Source organism: Camelina sativa, chromosome 13, assembly GCF_030686135.1.
Source record: "Camelina sativa cultivar CO46 ecotype springtype chromosome 13, ASM3068613v1".
NCBI lineage: Eukaryota > Viridiplantae > Streptophyta > Magnoliopsida > Brassicales > Brassicaceae > Camelina > Camelina sativa.
In genome coordinates, this window is record NC_141892.1 from 22,944,059 (window position 1) to 22,965,921 (window position 21,863).

General features: G+C 37.0%; 3 protein-coding genes and 2 pseudogenes across 5 annotated transcripts; 3 read left to right on the plus strand and 2 right to left on the minus strand.

Moving 5' to 3' along the window:
* Positions 1-2,268: 2,268 nt before the first annotated feature.
* Positions 2,269-6,815, minus strand: LOC147929877 (uncharacterized; annotated as a pseudogene).
* A 1,399-nt stretch (positions 6,816-8,214) lies between these two features.
* LOC147929878 (uncharacterized) lies at positions 8,215-10,180 on the plus strand. The gene is made up of 5 exons (XM_087480246.1): positions 8,215-8,512; positions 8,610-8,689; positions 9,153-9,190; positions 9,280-9,673; positions 9,743-10,180. Exons 3-5 carry the CDS (start codon positions 9,185-9,187, stop codon positions 9,931-9,933), a joined length of 591 nt encoding a protein of 196 aa, XP_087336372.1. The 5' UTR covers positions 8,215-8,512; positions 8,610-8,689; positions 9,153-9,184; the 3' UTR covers positions 9,934-10,180.
* A 2,578-nt stretch (positions 10,181-12,758) lies between these two features.
* Positions 12,759-14,079, minus strand: LOC104738407 (zinc finger BED domain-containing protein RICESLEEPER 2-like). The gene has a single exon (XM_087480768.1). The coding sequence runs from the start codon at positions 14,046-14,048 to the stop codon at positions 12,759-12,761; it is 1,290 nt and encodes a 429-aa protein (XP_087336894.1). The 5' UTR covers positions 14,049-14,079.
* A 3,276-nt stretch (positions 14,080-17,355) lies between these two features.
* On the plus strand, positions 17,356-18,857 carry LOC104737234 (uncharacterized). 2 transcript variants are annotated; one of them, XM_087482797.1, is made up of 4 exons: positions 17,356-17,424; positions 17,659-17,844; positions 17,922-18,316; positions 18,385-18,857. In XM_087482797.1, exons 2-4 carry the CDS (start codon positions 17,694-17,696, stop codon positions 18,715-18,717), a joined length of 879 nt encoding a protein of 292 aa, XP_087338923.1. In that variant the 5' UTR covers positions 17,356-17,424; positions 17,659-17,693; the 3' UTR covers positions 18,718-18,857. The 2 variants fall into 2 exon arrangements, with proteins under 2 accessions (XP_087338923.1, XP_087338922.1); XM_087482796.1 differs by lacking the exon at positions 17,356-17,424 and having other exon boundaries at positions 17,482-17,844.
* A 668-nt stretch (positions 18,858-19,525) lies between these two features.
* On the plus strand, positions 19,526-21,089 carry LOC104738408 (putative F-box protein At3g23950 pseudogene; annotated as a pseudogene). Its single transcript, XR_015577399.1, has one exon. The product of XR_015577399.1 is annotated as a putative F-box protein At3g23950 pseudogene (transcript).
* Positions 21,090-21,863: the final 774 nt, after the last annotated feature.

Sequence of the window (21,863 nt, forward strand, 5' to 3'; positions counted from 1 at the left end):
AATTTTATATCCGAACTTATGATTTTGTGCGTAAATATACAAAAACGTGATTAGTGCAATCTGATGTAGAATCCACGTGTGAAGACGTCGTTTTAATCGTTCGAAAAAACAAAAAAATGCTGTCGCACCTAGATTCGAACCAAAGAAGATGTAGACCGCATTAACCATTCCCTAACCACTCGGATATATACCACTATTGTTGTTTGGTAAACAAACATTAATTATATATTATTCAGTCACCCTTCTACCTAATTTCAAATTGCAAAGAGATCGATCGCTTTCCTTTAATTCACAGAAGAGATTGCATTTAGAGGTCTCAAGCAACTGCATCATCTTCGCTGTGTCAATTTCTTTCCTCTTCCGTAACAGTAAGAAAATTCAGACGCAAAACCCTAAAATTCTTAAGGAGAGAAGCGAAACCCTAAAAAATCTAACTTTATCAGAAATCAGAAATCAAAAAGGGAGTTTTACTAGAGAGAGTTTATCTTCGTAATCTTGAACTTCATTGAGCCAATTTTCGTAATTAGTCTTGATAGAAATTTCAATCATCTTCATTGTCTTGCTTCGTCTGTATAATCAAACTCTTGAATATTATATCCAAATTTTCCCGTTTTGAAGATTCTCCACACACAGATTTAACACCCATATCGCAATACCCAAATTCTAATACCAATCAAAAAAGCACACTTCACACAAGAGTTGTATTCAGAGTGAGGAAATCAAACCGGAGTCTTAACGGAATTCAGGAAAAAAATTTCAGACTCCGTCGATTGGAGGAGGGGAAGAAGACGGGTGACTCAAGAAGATATAATAATTGTTTGTTTGGTAATGTTCAATAGTTCAATATGGTCGTGTGGTAAGACAACGATTTTTAGTTCTCAGAGTTTGAGGATTTCGATCTTGGATGTGCCATTAATTTTTTTCTTTTTTTTGTCCAAACTGCTAAAACGACGTCAGTTTCAATCTCTTCTATATATGTGGGTTCAACGTCAGATTATTCTAACGGAAAAATTAATAGAGTTAGTAATTAATCCCGTTTTTGTATACTTACGCACAAAATCATAAGTTCGGATATGAAATTCAAATATTTAAAAAGTTCATGTATGTTTAAGCACAGTCAATAGTCCTATATATGATCAAACATATCGTAATTGTCTAAGTATATAAAAGCCGTTTTTCCTGCTCAACACCGATATGTTTTATGCTCAAAAACAACACTCTTATCATTCAGGATATACCAATATTCAATTCCGAGAGAGGAGTTAATACTTCCTTCTCAAAATAAGCTAGCTTACTTTAATCATCCAGTACATTCTCCAAAATATGTTTTACCGGATCAAAATCCTACACGAAAAAAAAAAAAACCAGAATGCCAGCTCTAGGCTTTAGTGATGAAACAAAAGCTCCCTCTATCACAAACATCAAAATAAAGCAGACACATCATACACACAAACAAACCTATTCATAAAACCCTTACTCAAGCTCTATAACTTGCTGAGGAAGAGGTATATTCCTATTAATTAAGCTAAGCTCAGTAGGCAGTAGCAGTATAAGATATACTCAATCCCTGATCAGAAGGAAGTCCAGCTAAAGGACGAGCAACCGCAGCAGCAATTGCAACACTTGCAAGAATCTACAAAATATAGATTTCAATTCTCTCAAAAACAAACTCTATTAATGTTATGAACTGGAGATTACCTCAGGATGATCAGAGAAAGAAGCAGAAGGTAAGAGACCAAGCGACATAACAGATTTAACAAAGCTGAGAAATATTTCACCATCCTTATACAAATCCATCCCATAACTGCCTTGGGATAATAAGAAAGGGAGAAAGAAGAGAACCCTAGAGCTGTTGAATCCAACACCATAACCAAGTTTGTTTAGATCTCCGCTATTGGAGAGAAATGGATTACCCAAAACTGAATGGGAAGAGATTAGACTGCATCTCTCAATCGCATCTAAACGCGACAGAAGAAATCAAGTATCGGTTTAATTAAACGCTATCGTTTTTTTTTTGTCTACATAAGAGTAAAACCAGCTGATGTGTATTAATGTTATAATTTGATAGGTTATAGATTATTACTGAGGTGTCAACACCAGCATCAAAGTTGAGGCTGATGTGTCATCACTAGACTGGAGAGAAACACCTTCTTCTTCTTTTTTTTTTTTTTTTTTTTTGTATGAATGTTAAATTATATTCACCAAAAAAACAACAGTGGTCTAAAGTTGGTTTTACATTTTAAAACAACAGTTTAACAACAGAAGAGTTTAAGAGACTGAAATGGTTGAGAGAGGATGACTTTGGAACCAGAGTTGGAGTCCATTCTCATAGCCAGAGGTGGAAGTCAGTGTGAGTAAACGATTGCGGACTTGCTTGTCGATAAAGCGGCAAAGGGTGGATGACAAGGTAGGAGCTTCACCGTGCCTTCGAGCATTACGTTCCCGCCATAGGCTGTGTATAGTGGATTGGAAGACATACCGCAGGACAACCAGGGGTAGGCGAGGAGTAGAAGAGTCCACAAGCAGAGAAGCCAATGTTGCCCAAGACGTGGTGAACCGGGCTCCCAGCAAGTTCTGAACAAGAGTAGACCACACGTTCGAGGAATAGGAGCAGGAGAAAAAAAGATGTTCTCTCGTTTCCCCACAACCCTGACAGAGAACACAATCTCCATTTGCAGCAGCATTCCACTGAACCAACTTGTCACCAGTAGAGAGCCGATTATGGTGAGCAAGCCAAGCTATAAAGGCGTACTTAGGTGTTGAATGAGTGAACCAAACGCCTGCAGACCAGGCACAAGGAGCGTTTGGTTGCCTTATCAAACACCAAGTATCATAGGAAGCGAATTTACTCTTAAAAGAACCATTCTTCTGTTTCCAGAGTGGACGATCACTACCTTGAGGTTGCACTGATTGGCGGATAGAGTCAAGAGCATCCTCAATCTGATTCAGAATATCAACACGATGCCGTCGTCGTCGATGCGAGAGGGCCTCTGCCACAGTACTCTTCTGTGGGATCCCCATATCAATACTACCCCGGTTCCCAAGTTGAGCAAACAGCGGACCAATAGGGCTCCAAACATCAAACCAGAATGAAGTTTCAGTGCCCGAAGATATCTCCTTTTTATGTAAATTCGCAGCAAGGTCACGGTATTGCAAAATCTTCCTCCACATCCATGATCCACCAACACTCCTCTCATTGACAGAGAAAAACGAACCAGTGCGGATCAAGTTCCTTCGAACCCAGTTGACCCAAAGAGAGGTACTAGCAGACACTAGTCGCCAAATGAGCTTCAAAATACACACTGTGTTCGTATCCTGCAAACGACGAAGCCCCAGTCCTCCCTCATGCGTTGGTTTACACACGTCAAGCCAGGAGATTTTGGCCTTTTTTGTATTTAGATCCGGACCAGACCACAAGAAAGCCGAGAAGAGACTATCAATCTCCTGAAGGCATCGCTTCGGCAAACGGAAAGCAGAGAACCAGAAATTGGTGAGACTAGATAACACCGACTTGATCAACTGAAGTCTACCCGCGAAAGACAAAAAACGACCAGTCCAGCAGGAGATACGACTACGAATACGCTCAAGGAGAGGAAGATAGTCAGCATGTGTCATAGAACGGGTGAGGAGAGGGAGTCCCAGGTACCGAACAGGGAGGGAGCCCACAGAGAACTGGAAGTGCTGTAGGATGTCGTGCTGATGTTGAGTTGAAAAACCAGCCATGAACAGCGTGGATTTCTGAAGGTTTATTCTGAGGCCTGAGACAGCGGCATACCTATCAAAAACAGCTAGAGTCTCCGCAATTGAGTGTGAGCTCCCATCAGTAAAGATGAGAATATCATCAGCAAAGCAGAGGTGTGTGAGGTTCATTGTTTTGAAGCGAGGGTGATAACCAATGCAATGATCAGTAGCAGCCTTATCCAGCATTAGGGACAGGACATTCATACAAATGACAAATAGATAAGGGGATAAAGAACATCCTTGCCTCAAACCTCTTTTGCTTTGGAAATAACCAGCTAACTCCCCATTGACTTGCACAGAAAAAGAAGCCGAGCAGATACAGAGTTCTATCCAATGAATGAAATCCGCGGGGACATTAATAGCTTTGAGGATGTTGATAAGAAAAGGCCATTGCACTGAATCAAAGGCCTTGGAGATATCAATCTTCATCATACACCGAGGGGAGATGGACTCCTTGTGATAATCCTTCACCAATTCTGAAGCAAGCAACAGGTTTTCCATCATAAGCCTATCCTTTATGAAAGCTGACTGATTAAGAGTAATGAATGAAGGCAATATAACCTTCAAACGATTAGCAATAATCTTGGAGACTACCTGATACAACACATTGTAACAAGAAATAGGACGGTAGTCCTTCATCTCCTTAGAGTCAGATTTTTTTGGGATAAGAGTCAAAATTGTCGAGTTTACACCTTTAGGGAGGAAGCCTTTAAGGAAAAAAGATTGAACCGCAACAACAAAGTCTCGTCCTATAATTGACCATGCTTGCTTTAAAAACTCTACAGTATAACCATCCGGACCAGGGGACTTACCAACCGGCATCTTAAATAGCGTTTGTTGAATCTCTTCATCAGAAACCAACTTCAACAAACCCTCTTGTTGAGGAGAAGAGACACGAAATGACACTAACTCCTTTAACTGAGAAACACTCATCCCCTCATAGTCATTTGGCTCAAAAGTTAGAAACTCCTCAAAGAACCTTACTGCCTCCGCTTTAATCTCCGGTTGAGTTTTTGCAATGGAGCCATCCTGACAGAGAATCTCTCGAATAGCATTAAGGGCTTGTCGAGCCTTGACAGCTTTGTGAAAAAATTTGTTATTCTTGTCACCCACCAATAGCCAGTGTAACTTGGACTGTTGTTTCAAAAAACATTCCTCCAGATCAGACATATGATCCCACCGCTGAAATGCCTGGTCCTCAGCCTCCTCCGCAGCCGACGAGGGATTTGAGAGCGTAGCAAGTTGTTTCTGGCAAAGGTCCTTGTGGGAAACCTCCACCTGCTCTGAGAGTTTACTAAGCTTTTGACGACTTAAAGACCTTAATAGAGGTTTTAGTGCTTTAAGCTTCTTTGCAAAACGAAACATAGCAGAGGTAGAGTGATAGAGGCTCTCCGAAGTATCCCAGAAAGCTTGCACGGTGGAAAGAAACTCCGGACAAGACATGATAGCATTCGTAAATTTGAATGGCCCCCTAGGTTTGCAGACTTGGTTCCCTACTGAGAACCGACAGCGAAGGTGGTCTGAGCAACCACCAGCTTCGAAAACGCCATAAGCATCGAGAAATCGACGACTCCAATCCTCATTAACCAGAATACGGTCTAACTTCTTACAAATTAAACCTTCATCTCGCTTGTTTTCCCATGTAAACAGAGGACCATGCGAATGCATGTCTGTTAACGAACAATGTCGTATCACATCCTGAATGTCCCGCATCCCACTAGTGACAAAGGGATTGTCATCATAAGTAGAGTGCTCAGCACCATCAAGTATTTCGTTAAAATCTCCAACTATCACCCAAGGCTGATTTGTAAAAAGTGGGGAGTCAAAATGAGACTTAAGATCCTCCCAAAGCTCCTTTCTTTCTTCAGCCAAATTGTATGCATAAACAAACGAGACAAAGAATTCCATAGTGTTACCAGGCAAAAGAATTGAGCAGGTGACGACCTGACCACTCTTAAAAACCGGTGTTACACGCACATTTTCCTTCCATACCACCTAAATTCGACCAAGATCATTGAACTCATAGTTAGTAATCGAAGACCATCCACGGAACACTGAAGAAATGATCCTAGGGGCCTTAGTTTCCTGGACACGCGTTTCAAGTAAACACCCAAACTGCAGAGATTCAGTTTGCAACCAATCACGAACAATAGAATGTTTTTTAGTTTTGTTAAAACCACGCATGTTCCAGAAAAAACCAGACATTAATGGCGAGTTCGGGAGTTCTTCTTGCTCGAGACGCCAGGAGGAGCCCCCTTGGCTTGCTGAGAAGAAGACTCCGAAGTAGTCTTGTGTAACTGTTTCGTCTGCCGTGGCAGAGAAGCGTGAATGGGAACATCCAATGCAGTTGTCTGCTTAGTAGGAACTACAGTAGCTAAAGTCTTTGCTGCAGGTTCTGTAACTACAGCAGCCGGAGCCGGAGCAGCCGGAGCCAAATGATCAGATTTAGCCATTTCCGAGTCACCAACATCCTCTGTATCCCCCAGAACCGAGAATCTAGAAGAACCGGAAACAATAATATGTCCTGCAGCACACGGACTACGAGCCTTGTCAGAGCTCTTACAGCCCTTCCCGGGAGAGACAACTGACCAACCTGCAGCATCATCCACTTGAGAAGGAATTTCCTTACTCACACCTTCAGCAGCGGTAGCTGCAGTTTGCTGAAACGGGACCGGAGGAGGAACCTCTGCCTCCGTAACCTTTTTCGGAGAAACAATTTCCCCTTCTTCAATAACAACATCAGAATCTTTAGTAGGTAACACTGGAGTAGACACACAGTCATCACTAATGTGCCCCCACCCGTTACATCGAGAGCATTTCGGAGGGAGCCAGTGGTACTTGAACTCCACAGTTACATCCTCTGTTTTTGACAATTGAAAACGAAACGTGGAAGGAAAGGTTTGCGTAAGTTTGACGTCCACAAAAACCTTAGCCTCACTGAACCGACTGCACAGCTCAGTATCCGCGTGTAACCTAATAGGGTTACCTATTGGGCTGGTCAAAAAACCGAGACCCTCCCAGGAAAAGAGAGAGTGAGGAACATTCTTCAGAGAAACCCACAAGGGCATCGAAGAGATAACAGGCTGCGCATCCTCTGGAAGGGGGGACCATTTAGCTAGCATCATAGGTACTCCCGCAATATTCCACATTCCACGTCTCAAAACTCTCTTCCTTGTAACCTCATCACGAATACGGAATCGAACAGAAGTTGCAGAATTTTCATAAACATCTATTCGGACTGACTTATCACCAAGAGGCCAGATCTTGTTGACTATTACATGAATTTTTGCAACGTGCGGAGCCGCTGAAGGAAACCTATCCACCAAAAAATCGTCCCAGAGAGGAACCGAATCTTGAAGCACCACATCAGGAACCACAATCGTTGGGACTCCATCAACCAAATTAACATCATAGTCGTGTTTCTTAAGCGATGGACGCTTAGTCACTGCAGCTGCATAAGATCGTTGCTTATTTTGCGAAGAAGACTCGTCCCCTTGAGGGGGATCTACCTCCGACATAAAGGCTTACCGGTGGTGGCCGTCACAAGCCCTAGCGTGAGGGAAACTCAGAAAAACCCTAATGTCGCTTTTGGAATCGCACTTTCCTTAATTAAACCAGCCTTTTTTCGTTTTCACATAGGCTTATTAGTTACTAGATATTACCATCTTCTTCTTTTATTGTATTGATTGATTCAAAATATAAACCATTATATATGCAATAGCTAGAAGAGGAAAAAAATTATCCTAAATCTTTATATCTCGTTAGGATAGTGAACAATGAATGTGAAACGCTAATAGGTGCTATACTTTTTATTTGAATTCTGTTGAAATTTTTTTGTGATATAAACCATCACCATTAGAAAATCTGTTAACTATATGTTTGATGATGCATACGTATTTTAGAGATGCCATTGTCGTGTACCGTTTTTATATCATTATTCAAATAGTCAACAAATAATCAATTATAGAATTGCCCAAAAAAATAATCAATTATAGACTCCGACTTGATTCTTACAGTTCCTTTTTTTTTTTCATTATTATTTTCAATATAAACCATTATGGGTAAAGAAATTCTGCAGAATAATCTACTTTCGTAACATACTAACATATTTTGCATTATATCAATCATATTTTTATATGATATATGACTAATTTAGATTCTTGTATTTTTGTAAATGTATATATAATTGTGAGAATATAAAGGAGGTCAAGCTAATTAATAGAAAATAGATGAGAAATAGAAGAATTAGAGTTTAGATGAGAGGAGAAATGGAGAGGGAAGAAGAAGAAATTAGAGTTTACGTCACTGTGATATTTTCGTAGTGTTTTACAGAGAAAGCGAGAGATAAATAATAAGGGTTGAGAGCTAATGAAGTGGGCTTAAACGAACAACTATTGTTAAGGCCCACTAAGGCCTAATAGTCTTCTTAGGATCGTATCAGAGTATTAAATGACGACTTTGCCCTTTTCGGTTAGAGGGGAAGCAAAAGAAAAATAAAAAAGATTCCAAGTACACATGACGATGCTCTCGTCGCCGTAGCTCTTCTCGTCATCCGTAGTCTCCTAAATCTCTGGCGCTGTTCTCGTCCTCCGCTCTAGTCTCCTGAATCTCCGGTGCTATTATTTTCCTCCGCTCTAGCTAGTCTCTGGAATCGCCGGCGCTATTCCCTTCCTCCGCTCTAGCTAGTCTTTGAAATCCCGGAGTTATTGGCGTTGTTCCGAGGAGAAGCTCTGATCCGAAGAGACGTTCTAATCTTCATTAGGTTACTTAGGTAAGTAAATATCTAATTGTCATCGAATGATATATTCGTGATTCATAGTTATCTTGATCATCGTTCTGATGGAAGCTTGATCGTCTTCTGTTTAAAGGATTTGCTTAATCGTTGAGTGCTTCTCCCTTCCGTGTTGCTCCGACGAGAGATTCTGATCGTCGCTATATACTTCTTTAGGTAATTATGAATCTCAACCGATTATAGTTTAAGATAAGTGGGTGCTTTATCTTGATCGTTGTATGATTGTTATGAAAGGTTGATTTTGGATTATCCGTTTCTCAATATGAAAGGTGTCAGTTTCTCAATGTATCTCTTTGTATGATGATAGACATTGTTTCAATTTCTGAATCCTTGGTCGTTGATGGTTCTGATAAACCATGATGAGAATTAAATCGTTCAATGCTTGATCGTGTATCACTGTATAGTTGATCCTATCTTCTGAAATCTTGGGCATATCTTTTGTGTAACTCACTCAACTTGGATCGCGCGTATCTTTCTTTTTCTCTTCGTCTCTCCGTGTGTCAATTTATCAACGTTTGATCGTAGGATTCGAGTAGCTTGTAGTCTTTTCTTTCTCTGGTTAAGTTCGTTTGAATCTTTTCTAAGTTCTAATTAATGGGTTTGCTTTTGTTTTGAACAGAGATTGGCAAGAGTAAGAGAAAGAGCTAAGTAATGGACGTGAGTATTTTATACCTATGATTATACACTATCATGCGTTTTCATACTTGAACAGTTTCCTAATCAAGTTTCATTGCAAATACTTGCAGTTTGCTGATGTACCCGATCGTTCCATTGACGTTCATTTCAGAGAAAGCATCCCACGTATCAACCATCTCATAGATTTGATCAATGTGTGGTCTAGAAACGTTCTGGCCTATGGTAATGGTCCGGTAAATAATATTTTCATGGAATGGGTACCCGGTCAGATACATCCTTTGATCGAGGATGATGGCAATGATGCTGATGGGAATAATAATAATGACGGAGATGATGATGATGAAAATGGAGATGATGATGGGAATGGGGGTGACAATGGTGATGGGAACCATGGTAACAATGAAGGCAACATCGTTGATGCTGAGGGTTTGAGTGATGAAGATGATTCTTCTGATGATGATGATGATGATGCAGGTGGCAACAACGTTCTTCCCGCTGGTCAAGGTAATTTTTGTCATTAGTTTATTATTAGGTTATAATTAGGTTACCATAATCAACGTTATTGCTTTTCAGGTAGGCAAAGGAAAAGAAAAAGAAGTGATCAGAAGAAACAAGAGAGGAATAAGAAGGATAAACAAGAGAGCAAGAAGGAGAGACAAGAGAGGAAGAAGAAGGAGAAACAAGAGAGCAAGAAGAAGGAGAAACAAGAGAGGAAGAAGACGATGAAGAAGAAGAAGACGAAGACGAAGAAGGACACAAAATGAAGATGTAGAGGAGACATAGAATGAAGATAGCCTTTTATTTTAGACAGATTAAGAGAGTGCTTTCCACTGACTATACCTTTTCCTCTTTTATGTTTCCTATTACGTTGCCCAACGTAGATAGAATGAAGATAGCCTTGTAGTATATTACGTTGTTTCATATATACTCATGCATTGACCTGTCTCATCGTTCATGTATTTGTCATTCTAGGTTGTTGACATCTGTCTTTTAATAAAAAATTGTATTTCATAGGCGGAGTTTTCATCTATTAGAATTCCTTTCTAGTTTTTATTTATTAGATAATGTTTTGTGTCTTGGGTGTCCCTTTTTTTTTTTTTTTTGTGTGTGTGATGAAGTCCTCTCTGTTTTGTGTGTTTTCTTGGTCTCCTTTTCCGGAGATTTTAATGTTTTCGTCGGGTTTGGTATTTGAAGATGTATGGTTTTTGGAGTTTTAATAATTTTAGAATATTAATTAACCTCGTATGAGTTTATATATATAACTATTTGAAACCAAGGTTATATAATAAGATAATTCATGTTTATATATATATATAATATATATATATATATATATATATATATATATTCATATTTTATGTAATGATATGGTTGAACTTTGACAGCAATATATACTATATACAAAAAAACCCGTATAAATAAATCTGCTGTGGTAAATGTATGCGATTCATACGATTTTTTTTGTTCATACAAAATGAATAATTTTCACAAAGAAAATGCCTAGTGAAAAACTGAGTATTCAAGTTGGTTTCTATATATTATATATATGGTGTTGGTTATTAAAATGATAGCTTTTAGAAATTATGACCGTGTTATACCATGGATTAACGATTTTTTAAAGATTCAAAATTGTAAATTTATATTTGAAAAATAAATGATTCTGTAATGAAGAATTTTGGTTATATAACTTATATCTTTTTTTTTTCAAAGTTATATAACTTATATCTTATTCTTGTTAAATCTTTATTTTTGATAGATTACTTTTGTTGTTGTATAATATCTGATTTTATGATTTTTTTTCATAATACAGTGTCGGATAATTTCTTTAAAAAAATTATTTACTTGTGAATATATTTTATAAATATCAAAATAGTAATTTATAAATTATTTACCTGTGAATATATTTAGATGTATAATTAAAATCAATATAGTTAAGATTAGAGTTAAAAATTATTCTATTAAAACATAGGCATTTTAGTCACTTTACATATCAAAATCATTTAGATGAAAATAAAATTAAACCAAACAAATATATTTTTACATTATCAAGATGAACCATTTTTTATATTTACATTATCAAGATGAACGATTTTTTGTTCATTCAGATCAATCATTATAATTCATTTCCAGTTTCAAATCTAATATAATAAAGTAGGCTTCCACCTCTAATAAAGCTCCAACTGATTGACACGTGACACATGTATATCTGACACCTATTCTCTTTTTTTCCCTCTTTTTCCAAGGTTAATGGGCTGTGGGTTATGTTTGTAATAAGTGGTTTAGTTATTTGACATTCATATGGTTCATTCAGATCAATCATTATAATTCATTTCCAGTTCCAAATCAAATATAATAAAGTAGGCTTCCACCTCTAATAAAGCTCCAACTGATTGACACGTGACACTTGTAATATCTGACACCTATTCTCTTATTTTCCCCCTTTTTCCAAAGTTAATGGGCTGTGAGTTATGTTTGTAATAAGTGGTTATTGGGTCACCTTAATTCTTTGTGTATAAAAGTAAGCCGAGCATATTTATCGTCTTCTGTAAATTTATCGACTTTTCTCCCAAAATAATAACGACAAAGGAATCTACAGTAAAGTTCCCTTCTAAAACTTGCTTTCAATACTTGACATGTGTCACTTCTGGAGTTGACACCTGTCCATGAAAAAAACTTTAGTCTTTATTTTTGGCTTATTACATTATTACAATAACCAATTTTCACAAATCGGCAAAAACCAGATTTCACAGATAGGTCATACTAGCTCTGGGCGTTCGGACATCGGGTCGGTTTCGGGTCCGGTAATTTGGATTTCGCATAATTTGGATATTGATTCTAATATCCATATGGATTATTAGGCGTAATTGTTCGGATGTCGGGTCGGTTTCAGATCGGGTTATTCGGGTTTCAGATAATTTAGATATTGATTCTAATATCCGTACAGATAAATTTATAAATTTTGGATCAGATTTCGGATCGGGTTTTCATGTATCAGATACTGTTTTTGGATATTTCAAACCCGATTATTCGTTGCATATCCGAACCATCCGAGACTTAGAGAGAAAAATAACAAAGATAAGTAGAAAAATAAAACCATGTCGATAACATCTTAAAAAATTTGAAAACCATGCCAATAAGGCAATAACATCCTAAGAAGGTAAATCATAATCCAAAAGAACAAAGATAAGTACAAAAATAAAACCAAAGTAAATCACCATCCTAAAATTTCAAAACCAAAGGAGAGCACCATCCAAAAGAACAAAGATAAGTAGAAAGATAAAAGAAGATCTTGCATTAACAACCTCAATGCAAGCCACCAACAACAACCTCCTCAAGCTTCTTCTTAGTCCCATACTACAACTTCTTCATGTCCCTAATACAACAAAGAAACAAATTCTTAGTTAAAATCGGTTTAAGCATCAGCTTTTCATTTAACTTCTTCATGTCCCTAACATAAATCAAACATCAAATTTTAAAAATTTACCTTACATCTGAGTGATGTGTTTATGCAAGTCTTCTAGTTTAAGTCTTGACATTCAAACTCTGAAATGAAAGAAAAATAGTAATTAATAAGTGTCGGTTATTAAAACTAGTAACTACTAAGAATGAAGTAAGTAGGTTTGGGCATACCTTTTTCAAGTTTATCAAGCAGCTCAATGTCTGCAAGCAATTTTGTATTCGTAACAATTGCTTTCTCACCAAAGTGATTTTCATTCTTCATCCACTGCTGCAAGCGTATCAAAATTTCCACCATATAATGCGTTAAGCAACTTCTGTGTGGCTCTATGACCCTCCCACTAGTACTAAATGCACTTTCAGATGCAACTGATGAAACCTGCATTTCAAGAACATCCCTAGCTATTTCTGATAAAACTGGATACCTACCACTATTGAGCCTCCACCAAGATAACACATCCCACTCGGATCCAACAATAGTTCTAGGATTTTCCACTTTTTCATTCAAATATACATCCAGCTCATCCCTACCATCGTGAACTCCAATCTCATCAACCAACTCCTTATAAGCAAAGTCCATCCTCTCATACCCCATACTATCAGACATTAAATCAGTGGACTCACCTTGGCTAACAGAAGTCGATGTCTGAGTGGACTGTGATGATTGACCACTTGGTTTTTTCTGAAGACGATTGCTATACTCCTTAAACAGAGATGTCAGAAAAGTGGTGATTATCTCACTCATCTCCTTCGAATCTGATGTATCTTTCCCATAAAGCTTATCAAAGCACATCTTAGCAAATTGCATTTTTTTCCGTGGATCAAACACACTTGCAACAATCAGAAAAATATTGATGTTTCTCATTCCATCCCAGTACTTATCAAATTTCAACAACATAGCATCGACTTTTGATTTCAAATCACTATCAATACTATTGCTTAGTGACATCAAATTCCTCTCTATAGTCACTATTTCTCCATAACACTTATAAGAAGCAACTGAGGTTGAAGCAGACACAACCGAAGTAGAATTGTAGAATATGATTAGAAATCTCACTAACCTTTCTATGGCACTCCAATCAGTCCTTGTAGGCATCCCACTCTTTTTCTTCCCATTCTCGACCTCATTGAAGTAGTCATTGTACATCTTGTCCTCCGCCTCCATTCTATCAAATGTCAATCTAAAATCAATAGCTCTTGACAACATGAAGTATGTTGAATTCCACCTTGTTTTGATGTCCAACGGTAAACTCCCTCTAGTCATCTTCCCTGAGACAACTTTCTGCTCAAAGGAATCACATCTTGAAGTAGAAGACCTCACATACTGAACTGCATTGCGTATGGCTGTCACATTTTCACTCAACCCATGCAAAGCGTCCCTAACAATCAAATTGATTATGTGAGCACAACACCTCATATGCATACACTCTCCATTTAAAACAAATGCTTCATTGTTCCTTAAACTGAATGCCTCCTGAAATTTCTTCAAAGGAGAAGTATTTGTAGTTGCATTGTCGACTGTCACAGTTAAAATCTTCTCTATGCCCCACTCAGCCAAACAGTCAAGAAGAACCCGTGATATTGTTGCTCCTTTGTGATCGGTAATGTACTTAAACCCAATAATCAGCTTCCTCAGTCGCCAAGAAACATCAATAAAGTGTGCTGTAATAACCATGTAACTAGCACCAGTAGCTTTAGCAACCCATATGTCAGTTGTCTAAGAGACTCTTGGCTTACTAGCAACAATCCAAGTTCTCAGACTTGCTTTCATCTCCACATACATTCTAACAATGTCCTTTGTAGCTATTCTTCTCGAATGTGGCTTGTAGAGGTTGACTCTGTTGCAGAAATTTTTCCAACCGATGCTTTCAAGGAAAGCAAGTGGCAATTCTGATAGCACAATCATCTCATTCGAAGCCTCTATGAAAAATTCTTCAGTAACTTTTCCACTCTGAAGTTGTCCCTGATTATTAATCTCAGTCTGTGATTGTTTCTGCTTCTATGCTTGAAAATGCTTGCAGCTATCCATATGAGCCTTCAAGTGAGAAGTCTCTGATTTTGAATCACAGCCGTAAGATTTGTTGCAGTAGTTGCACTTACATCTCTTAAGATTATCATCAAATCTCGTGAAGTGTCCCCAAACAGTAGATCTTGTACTCGGTTTTCTCTTTGGCTGGGCTAGTTGTGAAGTAACTCCACCATCTGTCGGAGCATCTGTCGGAGCATTTCAATGATGTCTGGAAATGGTGAGGAATCCATCTAGACAAAAAATAATGCAAAGTTAATAAACTAAAGTTTTGTTTCTATCTAAAGTTGTAAACTATACACCTTATCTGCATCCTAAGTTGTAAATCAAACTATAATTCTTATAAACGGATCAGCTTCTGGTGAAGATCAAATACATAGCTAAGTTAGCTAATCTAACCATTCGGTGTAAAGAATCAAGCAAATTAAACACAAATTCAGCAAATAAAATACAGATTTCACTATAAAATTAATTCGTTTCAAGAAAGAAAAAGATGATAACTAAAGAATAAGATGAATCATAGACATACCCGGGATCGATTTTTTGATGCCTCTGATGGAGGAGACTGGGGCGGCGAGATTAGTATTAGGGATTCCAGCTTGAAAGTTTAGGGTTCTAACTTTATTTATATGTACAGAATACAGAATCGCGAGAGATAAGGCAATTGGAAGACGGTGTATCAAAGAGGATTGCGAGTGATAAGGGAAGTGTTCAGATGTGTTCGGGTGTGCTTCAGATTTCGTTTATTATCCAAACCGGTCCGATATCCAATGGCTCTAGAAAGCAATAACCGTTCGGTTATTATCTCTACTTCGGTTCATATCTGTATCCGAGTTTTTCGGATCGTAAACGGATCGGATATTTGGGTTCGGATATAACGCCCAAGCCTAGGTCATACTCATACATGAAGCCCACATTCATACATGTTTATTTTCATTGTAATTTAAAACCATATAGTGTTCTTTATTTAAACCCTACATGTCAAACAATTAAAATGCATCACCATAAATTGTATGTATTCCTAATTCTATTAAAGAAGCATTAATTCCATTCAATACAATGTTATAAATTAGAAACACAAAACGTTTCCTTCTATGAAAATATTTTATTATCTAATATAATTTTTTGGAACAAAAATTAAAACTCTTCCTCATCTCCTGCAGAATTTTTCAACTCACTCAAAATATATAGGCTCTCCAATTATGCTTTTACGGAACATGAATCAAAATGAAGGACTTTGCAATGAAAGCAGATTAGTTGTCACATGTTTGGGTGATAGAGTCATTGAAGCAGAGATCTTAACAGGTACAACAGTTGGAAACAAGGTTGTCATTGCAAGGATAATACTCTCTTCACCTTATTCTAAGTGGTCGTTCAAATTAAGAAGACGTCAGTTCCCTATGCGTTTGAGCTACGCAATGACTATTAATAAAAGCCAAAGAAAAATCTTAGAAAAAGTTAGTTTATATATTTCCCAAAATCATATTTCTGTCATGGAATGTCGCGTTATCTAGAGTAACATCAGAAGCAGGTTTGAACATGGTGAACATGGACAAAAAGAGACATATAGTTACATATAAGTATTCAACCATGTTACTAAATCTACATAAAGGAAGGTATTCTCTCAATTAAATATTAAATAGGATCATATCATAATCTCTACAACTTACTTGCATACAAAAAAAAAACTCTACAACTTACTAACAACGATACACAATATAAACATACGAATTAGAAACTTCGTGTGTGTGATGCATTGATACTTTGTTGATTAGGATAAGAATAAAAATAAAGATGCTTCGCTAGACTTCATAGTTCATATATTGCTTAGCTTATAACATAACGTTTGATTTTTTCCGGATATGACGACGTACGTATGCAGTGGAAATAACACTGAACAATTTTTTTTGCAGGAGAACCAATCTCACAAGTTATTTATATTGTCAAATTATATATTATTATTTTTGAAACAAAATCTCTAAATATTCAAGTAAATGAAGATAGAAGAGTAAAAGACAAGAAAGTAAGAAAAAAAATTAATTGAAAAGGTAAATGACTTAAATATTTGGAAGTCACTCTGTCTCTAAACTAAAAGTCGATAACATACTAAGACAATCGTCTTGGTTATATATGAAATTATACATTCATAATAACTTGGACCAATTCATACATATGCAAAAGACAACTTAGTAAGAAAGGACTCTCTTCATTCCTATTCTAAAATTAATAAATCAGTATCTAATCAGTATCTTGGTTTAGCATAAATGGCGATTTTCTAATCAAAAAAATAAACTAATCCCTTTTAATTAATATATATATATATATATATATATGAATAACAAACTGTTTTAAATCAGTATCTTGGTAACAAACTGTTTTAGATATTTTTAAAAGATGAAAATCACATTTTAAACTTTCAAAGTATCATTAGATAGCATTTTAAACCTTCAAAAATTTCACTAATAATATAAACCGTCAAATTAGTTTTACTAACGTTCTAAACCTTGAAATCATGACTTTTGTTTACACCACCCTACAAAACAACGGAACCGTAACGACCGTAACGGGACAGTTAACCCCCGTTAGTCGAACACTTAACCTCCGTCTCTACCATAATAGAAACGTGTACTTTATAATTTTTTTTTTTTTTTTTTTTTTTTTTGTGTATGCTTTATTAAGAAAACCCTCAAATCGAGTTACGGTTCAAAATCAAAACCCAGAAAAAGAAAAGTGAAAGTGAAAGAAGATTCCAGAGCTTCCCAGTCAAAATGAGGTAAGTGTCGCTTCTTCCTCCTCCAGTTCGAATTATTAGTTGAAAGCTTTTGTTTTTTCAATAGTTTTTGTTCTACAGAATCGAGGGTCAAACGAAAGCATTTGTATCTCGTTTGTTTTGTCTCTTTGTGGTACAATGTTTTGATTAAAATATATATTGGGTGATGAATTTCAATTCACATGATCAAAATTAAATTGGGGAGGTTTTGTGTTATGATTTCCGATGGATTAAAAGCGGAGAAGTTGGAAACTCCTGTTAAACCAATCACAATGGCATTATTAGAGAAAGCAAGGTTGGCAAAACAGTATTGTGAAACACTACGCAGTAGCAACACTTCGTATGAGGTAAATGAGTTTGATAATGGATACATTGTGAATTTGGCTACTCATGTATGTGCATGTAGAAGATGGGATCTCACAGGTAAATGAGTTTGAGTAAGTTAATTTTTATAAATTGTTGTGTACCCCGTTGATTCTAATTGAATGTGTGACTTACAGGAATACCATGTAGGCATGCTGTATGTGTTCTAGATGATAACCAAGATGATCCAGTACGGTATGTGGCTAATTATTACTTCACTTCAGTTTTTAAGAAGACATATGAAGAGAACATCAAACCTGTCAATGGTGAGAAGCTGTGGAGTAGGACAAATAAGCCTCCAATAGGGATATCTGAGATGAGAAAACCAAGAGGGAGACCAAAAAACGGAGACAGGCGTAAGGAACCTTTTGAAGACCTACAAAATTCAGGGAAATCAACAAGACATGGCAGGATTCCACATTGTAGCCTATGTGGTCAAGCTGGGCATAACAAGAGTAGTTGCAAGAATGAACCACTTGTTGTGGAGGGTCCAAAGAACAAACGTGGGAGACCAAAGAAGCTTATAGATGAGGTACATTTAATTATTAGTTTTCATTGTTATTGCCTATGGGTCTTCACTCTTTGCTTGATATGCTTCAGAGTCATCCTAAGGCACCCCCAAAGCCAAGAAAAAGAAGAAACACTCTTGTAGCTGGAAGTAGTTCTCAGTCTATACAAGCTGGTGAATCAAGCTCACAAACTCCGGTTACTTCTAGTGCTCCTCAGCCTTCAATCTCATCAAATCAAGTGCAGCCACATGTGAAGAAAGCTAGAAGAGGGAGACCATTGAAGATTAGAAAAACTAGTAAAATTCCACAAGGTGTTGGAACATTTTGGAGTCCATTCACGGATCGACCATTTCAGGTGTTTGGAGACCGAGTTTATGATAGGTCTAACCTAAACCCAAAACCTCAAGAAGAACGTAATACATAGTCTATTAGCACCATGTTTTTGTGACTAGTAACTACATTATCCACTCTCTGTTATGACTATGGTTACTTTTGAGTTTTTGTTTGCTTTTGAATTCATGTATGACAATGTGACATTATCATCATTTTTGGATTTTTCTTTTATTGTTTTTTTGTTTACAGGAAATAGTAAAAGTGATCATAACACTCTGTTTTTTGTTCTTCAAACTCAGAAACCCTAATTCATAATAAATTTTTTTAGGATTTTGAATTTTTAACACGTTAGACAACAATTATGGCAAGTGATTATATTAAAAAAAGTGATGGAGGTTAACTGTTCCACTAACGAGGGTTAACTATTCCGTTACGGTTGTTACACTTCCGTCATTTCGTAGGGAGGTGTAAACAAAAATCATGGTTTCAAGGTTTAGAGCGTTAGTAAAATTAATTTGATGGTTTATATTATTAAAGGTTTAAAATGTTACTCAATCATATTTTAAAGGTTTAAAATGTGATTTTCCCTTTTTAAAAATACATGTTATATTGTTATTTTATTATATTGTTATTTTATGCCGAATATGTTAAGTTTGGAAAGTTTTATAAAGAGATGAAAAGTATGAGAATGAGATAAGTACGTGTTGTTATACAGCGGCAACCCTTAAAAAAATACCCTTAGTATCAAATGATCGAATATGCGTAAATCAGTTACAATAAAAAGGGATCTGTAGGAGTAACAGAATATCTTTATATATATATATATATATCTATATATATATATATTGTTTTACATTTACGTACTCTTTATAAAGGGGAAGAGGATAGAGAACCCTAAATCTAAAACTCTAATGGAGAAGAAACAAAAAAAAATGGTTATCAAACAATTGTGTCCAGAGGAAGCACTGGTAAAAGTCTTGGCTCAAGTATCACTGAGGAACATCGCCAGATTCAGATCAGTGTGCAAAGAATGGAAATGTCTAATCGATTCCGACTTCTTCCGAGATCTCTACGAATCACTGAAATCTTCCTCCACCTCCGTGTCGTGGTCAATCATGAACACAAGGGACAAAAGAGTGTCGCTTGAAATCGTGGGACACCACGGATGTGAGAGATGGGGACTTACCAGTTCGCTAGGCTCTTACATGCATCACATTCCCGAGACCACCGTGAGAAAAAGTTCTGTGTTGAGCTGCACGGATGGTATTGTATTGCTTTACACCGAGACCGTCGAAGGAGAACTAATGTATCATGTCGGGAACCCCTTGTTGCGACAATGGGCACGGATCCCTCTTCCTTCACATCTCTCTGCTTTCGATGTCGTGAGGTTACAGGAGAATCGACATTTCAGCGACAATGGGTTGGTCACAAAGATGGAAAAGGGTGTTGTCGTGGGTTACAAGGTTGTCTGGATGTTAGCATCAACTCCATTATCTAGGGAACTCACTTTCATGATATACTCCTCTCAAACAGGATTGTGGAAAAATAAAAGGGTTCGTTGTGTCCGTTCCTTGTTCTGGTCTAGACTAGGATATTATGTTCCTTTGAACGGGGTTCTCCACTGGCTTGCTGCGTACGGTTGCTCCTTGGACGCAAATTATGTTGCATCCTATGATTTCTATAATGGATGTGATGATGATCTTGACAACTTTAATGTTATACCTTTTCCTGGTATTGAGAGATTTGAACGGAACCAGCGTTTCAAGAGAACAATCACAACGTCTGCGGGATTTGTGGTGTACTGCAACGTTTTCAATGATAATGGAGGCCGTACAATTAGGGTTTGGAGGCTGGTCTCTACGAATGATCATCCTAAGTCATGGAAGCTCTCGTGGAAACTCAACACCAACTCGTCTTTGACTGGTTTCGGTGCTGATTATTTCCCTGTGGTAATGCATCCTTTTAACTCCGACATCATATACCTCTGGAGTAGGAACAAGAACGGTTTGGTCTTGTTAAACTTGAGAACACACAAGTTTAGTCTTCACAAGGAGGAGTCATCATCAGAAGATGATGAGGAGGGGAACAAGTCTATGGATGGATGCATCATGAGCTTTAGCGGTTGCAAGGAGTATATGGACTTGATCCATCCAATCTTCGTTAATAATATATCAGGTGGTTTTCACAACCTCTACTTTTCACAGTACGTTCTACCACGTTGGCTGAATCCGCTCCCTCAGCTTTCTTCTTGATTATGCATGTTTCTATTCAATTAAGCTTGTTTTTGTCATTTGCTTCTTTTCAGTTTTTGAGTTTTTATCTTTTATGATACTAGCTAGTATGTATCCCGCAAAAAACCATATTAATTAGGATTTCGATTGTTCTTTTATCTACCTTATCTGTTTCTCAGCACTTTGTGGGATGTGATTTGGAGCCATGAGGAGATGAACTAATTAATTACCATACTTTTCTAAAAAAATTCAGTACAGTCCTGTCTGAACCCAAGTTAACTAACAATTCCAGAGACTCAGATTGATAATATTCTTCTAATTTCTTTGAACTGACGACATAACAATTGCTTCTGTTTCATCTACAAAAGATTCAGTCGGAAGAACGCATTTTCATCACTCTTAGCTCATATCACCATTTGTAAATCTTACAGCATGAATGTTCAACGGAGCCCATAAACGTCACATTGGTCATGCATGCACACGTATACGATATGATGTCAATTGTCAACCTATCGCATGTTCATTCCACAATTCACAATATATTGACCAAAAGTGGGCTTCTATATTGGATAATATATATCGACATCATGAGCCTCCTGGGCCTTCATTATGCATCGTACCATTGTTTTAGTACTTCTAAAATACGATCACCCGTATATATACGGCTGTATATGTAAGGTATATATACTATAAACTTATTTGATTAAAAATATATCTATAAATATAGTACACATATATGACGTAAAACATTAAAAGCAAAACTAAAATCTAAATCTAAATACTGTAAGGAAAAAAGAATTGTCAAACGAAAAGCCAAAACCAAACAAACTACTCACTTGTTTGGTTTCTTAGAAGTTCGTTCAGCATGATTTGACATAAGTTACATTTGAGAAGCATCGCACATGGACATCTAAATCAATTAGGCATGAGAATATGATAAGTTGGAGAAAATAAGAGTCCACCGTACCACACAATTAAATTAATGACATATGATAGATAGTAATAA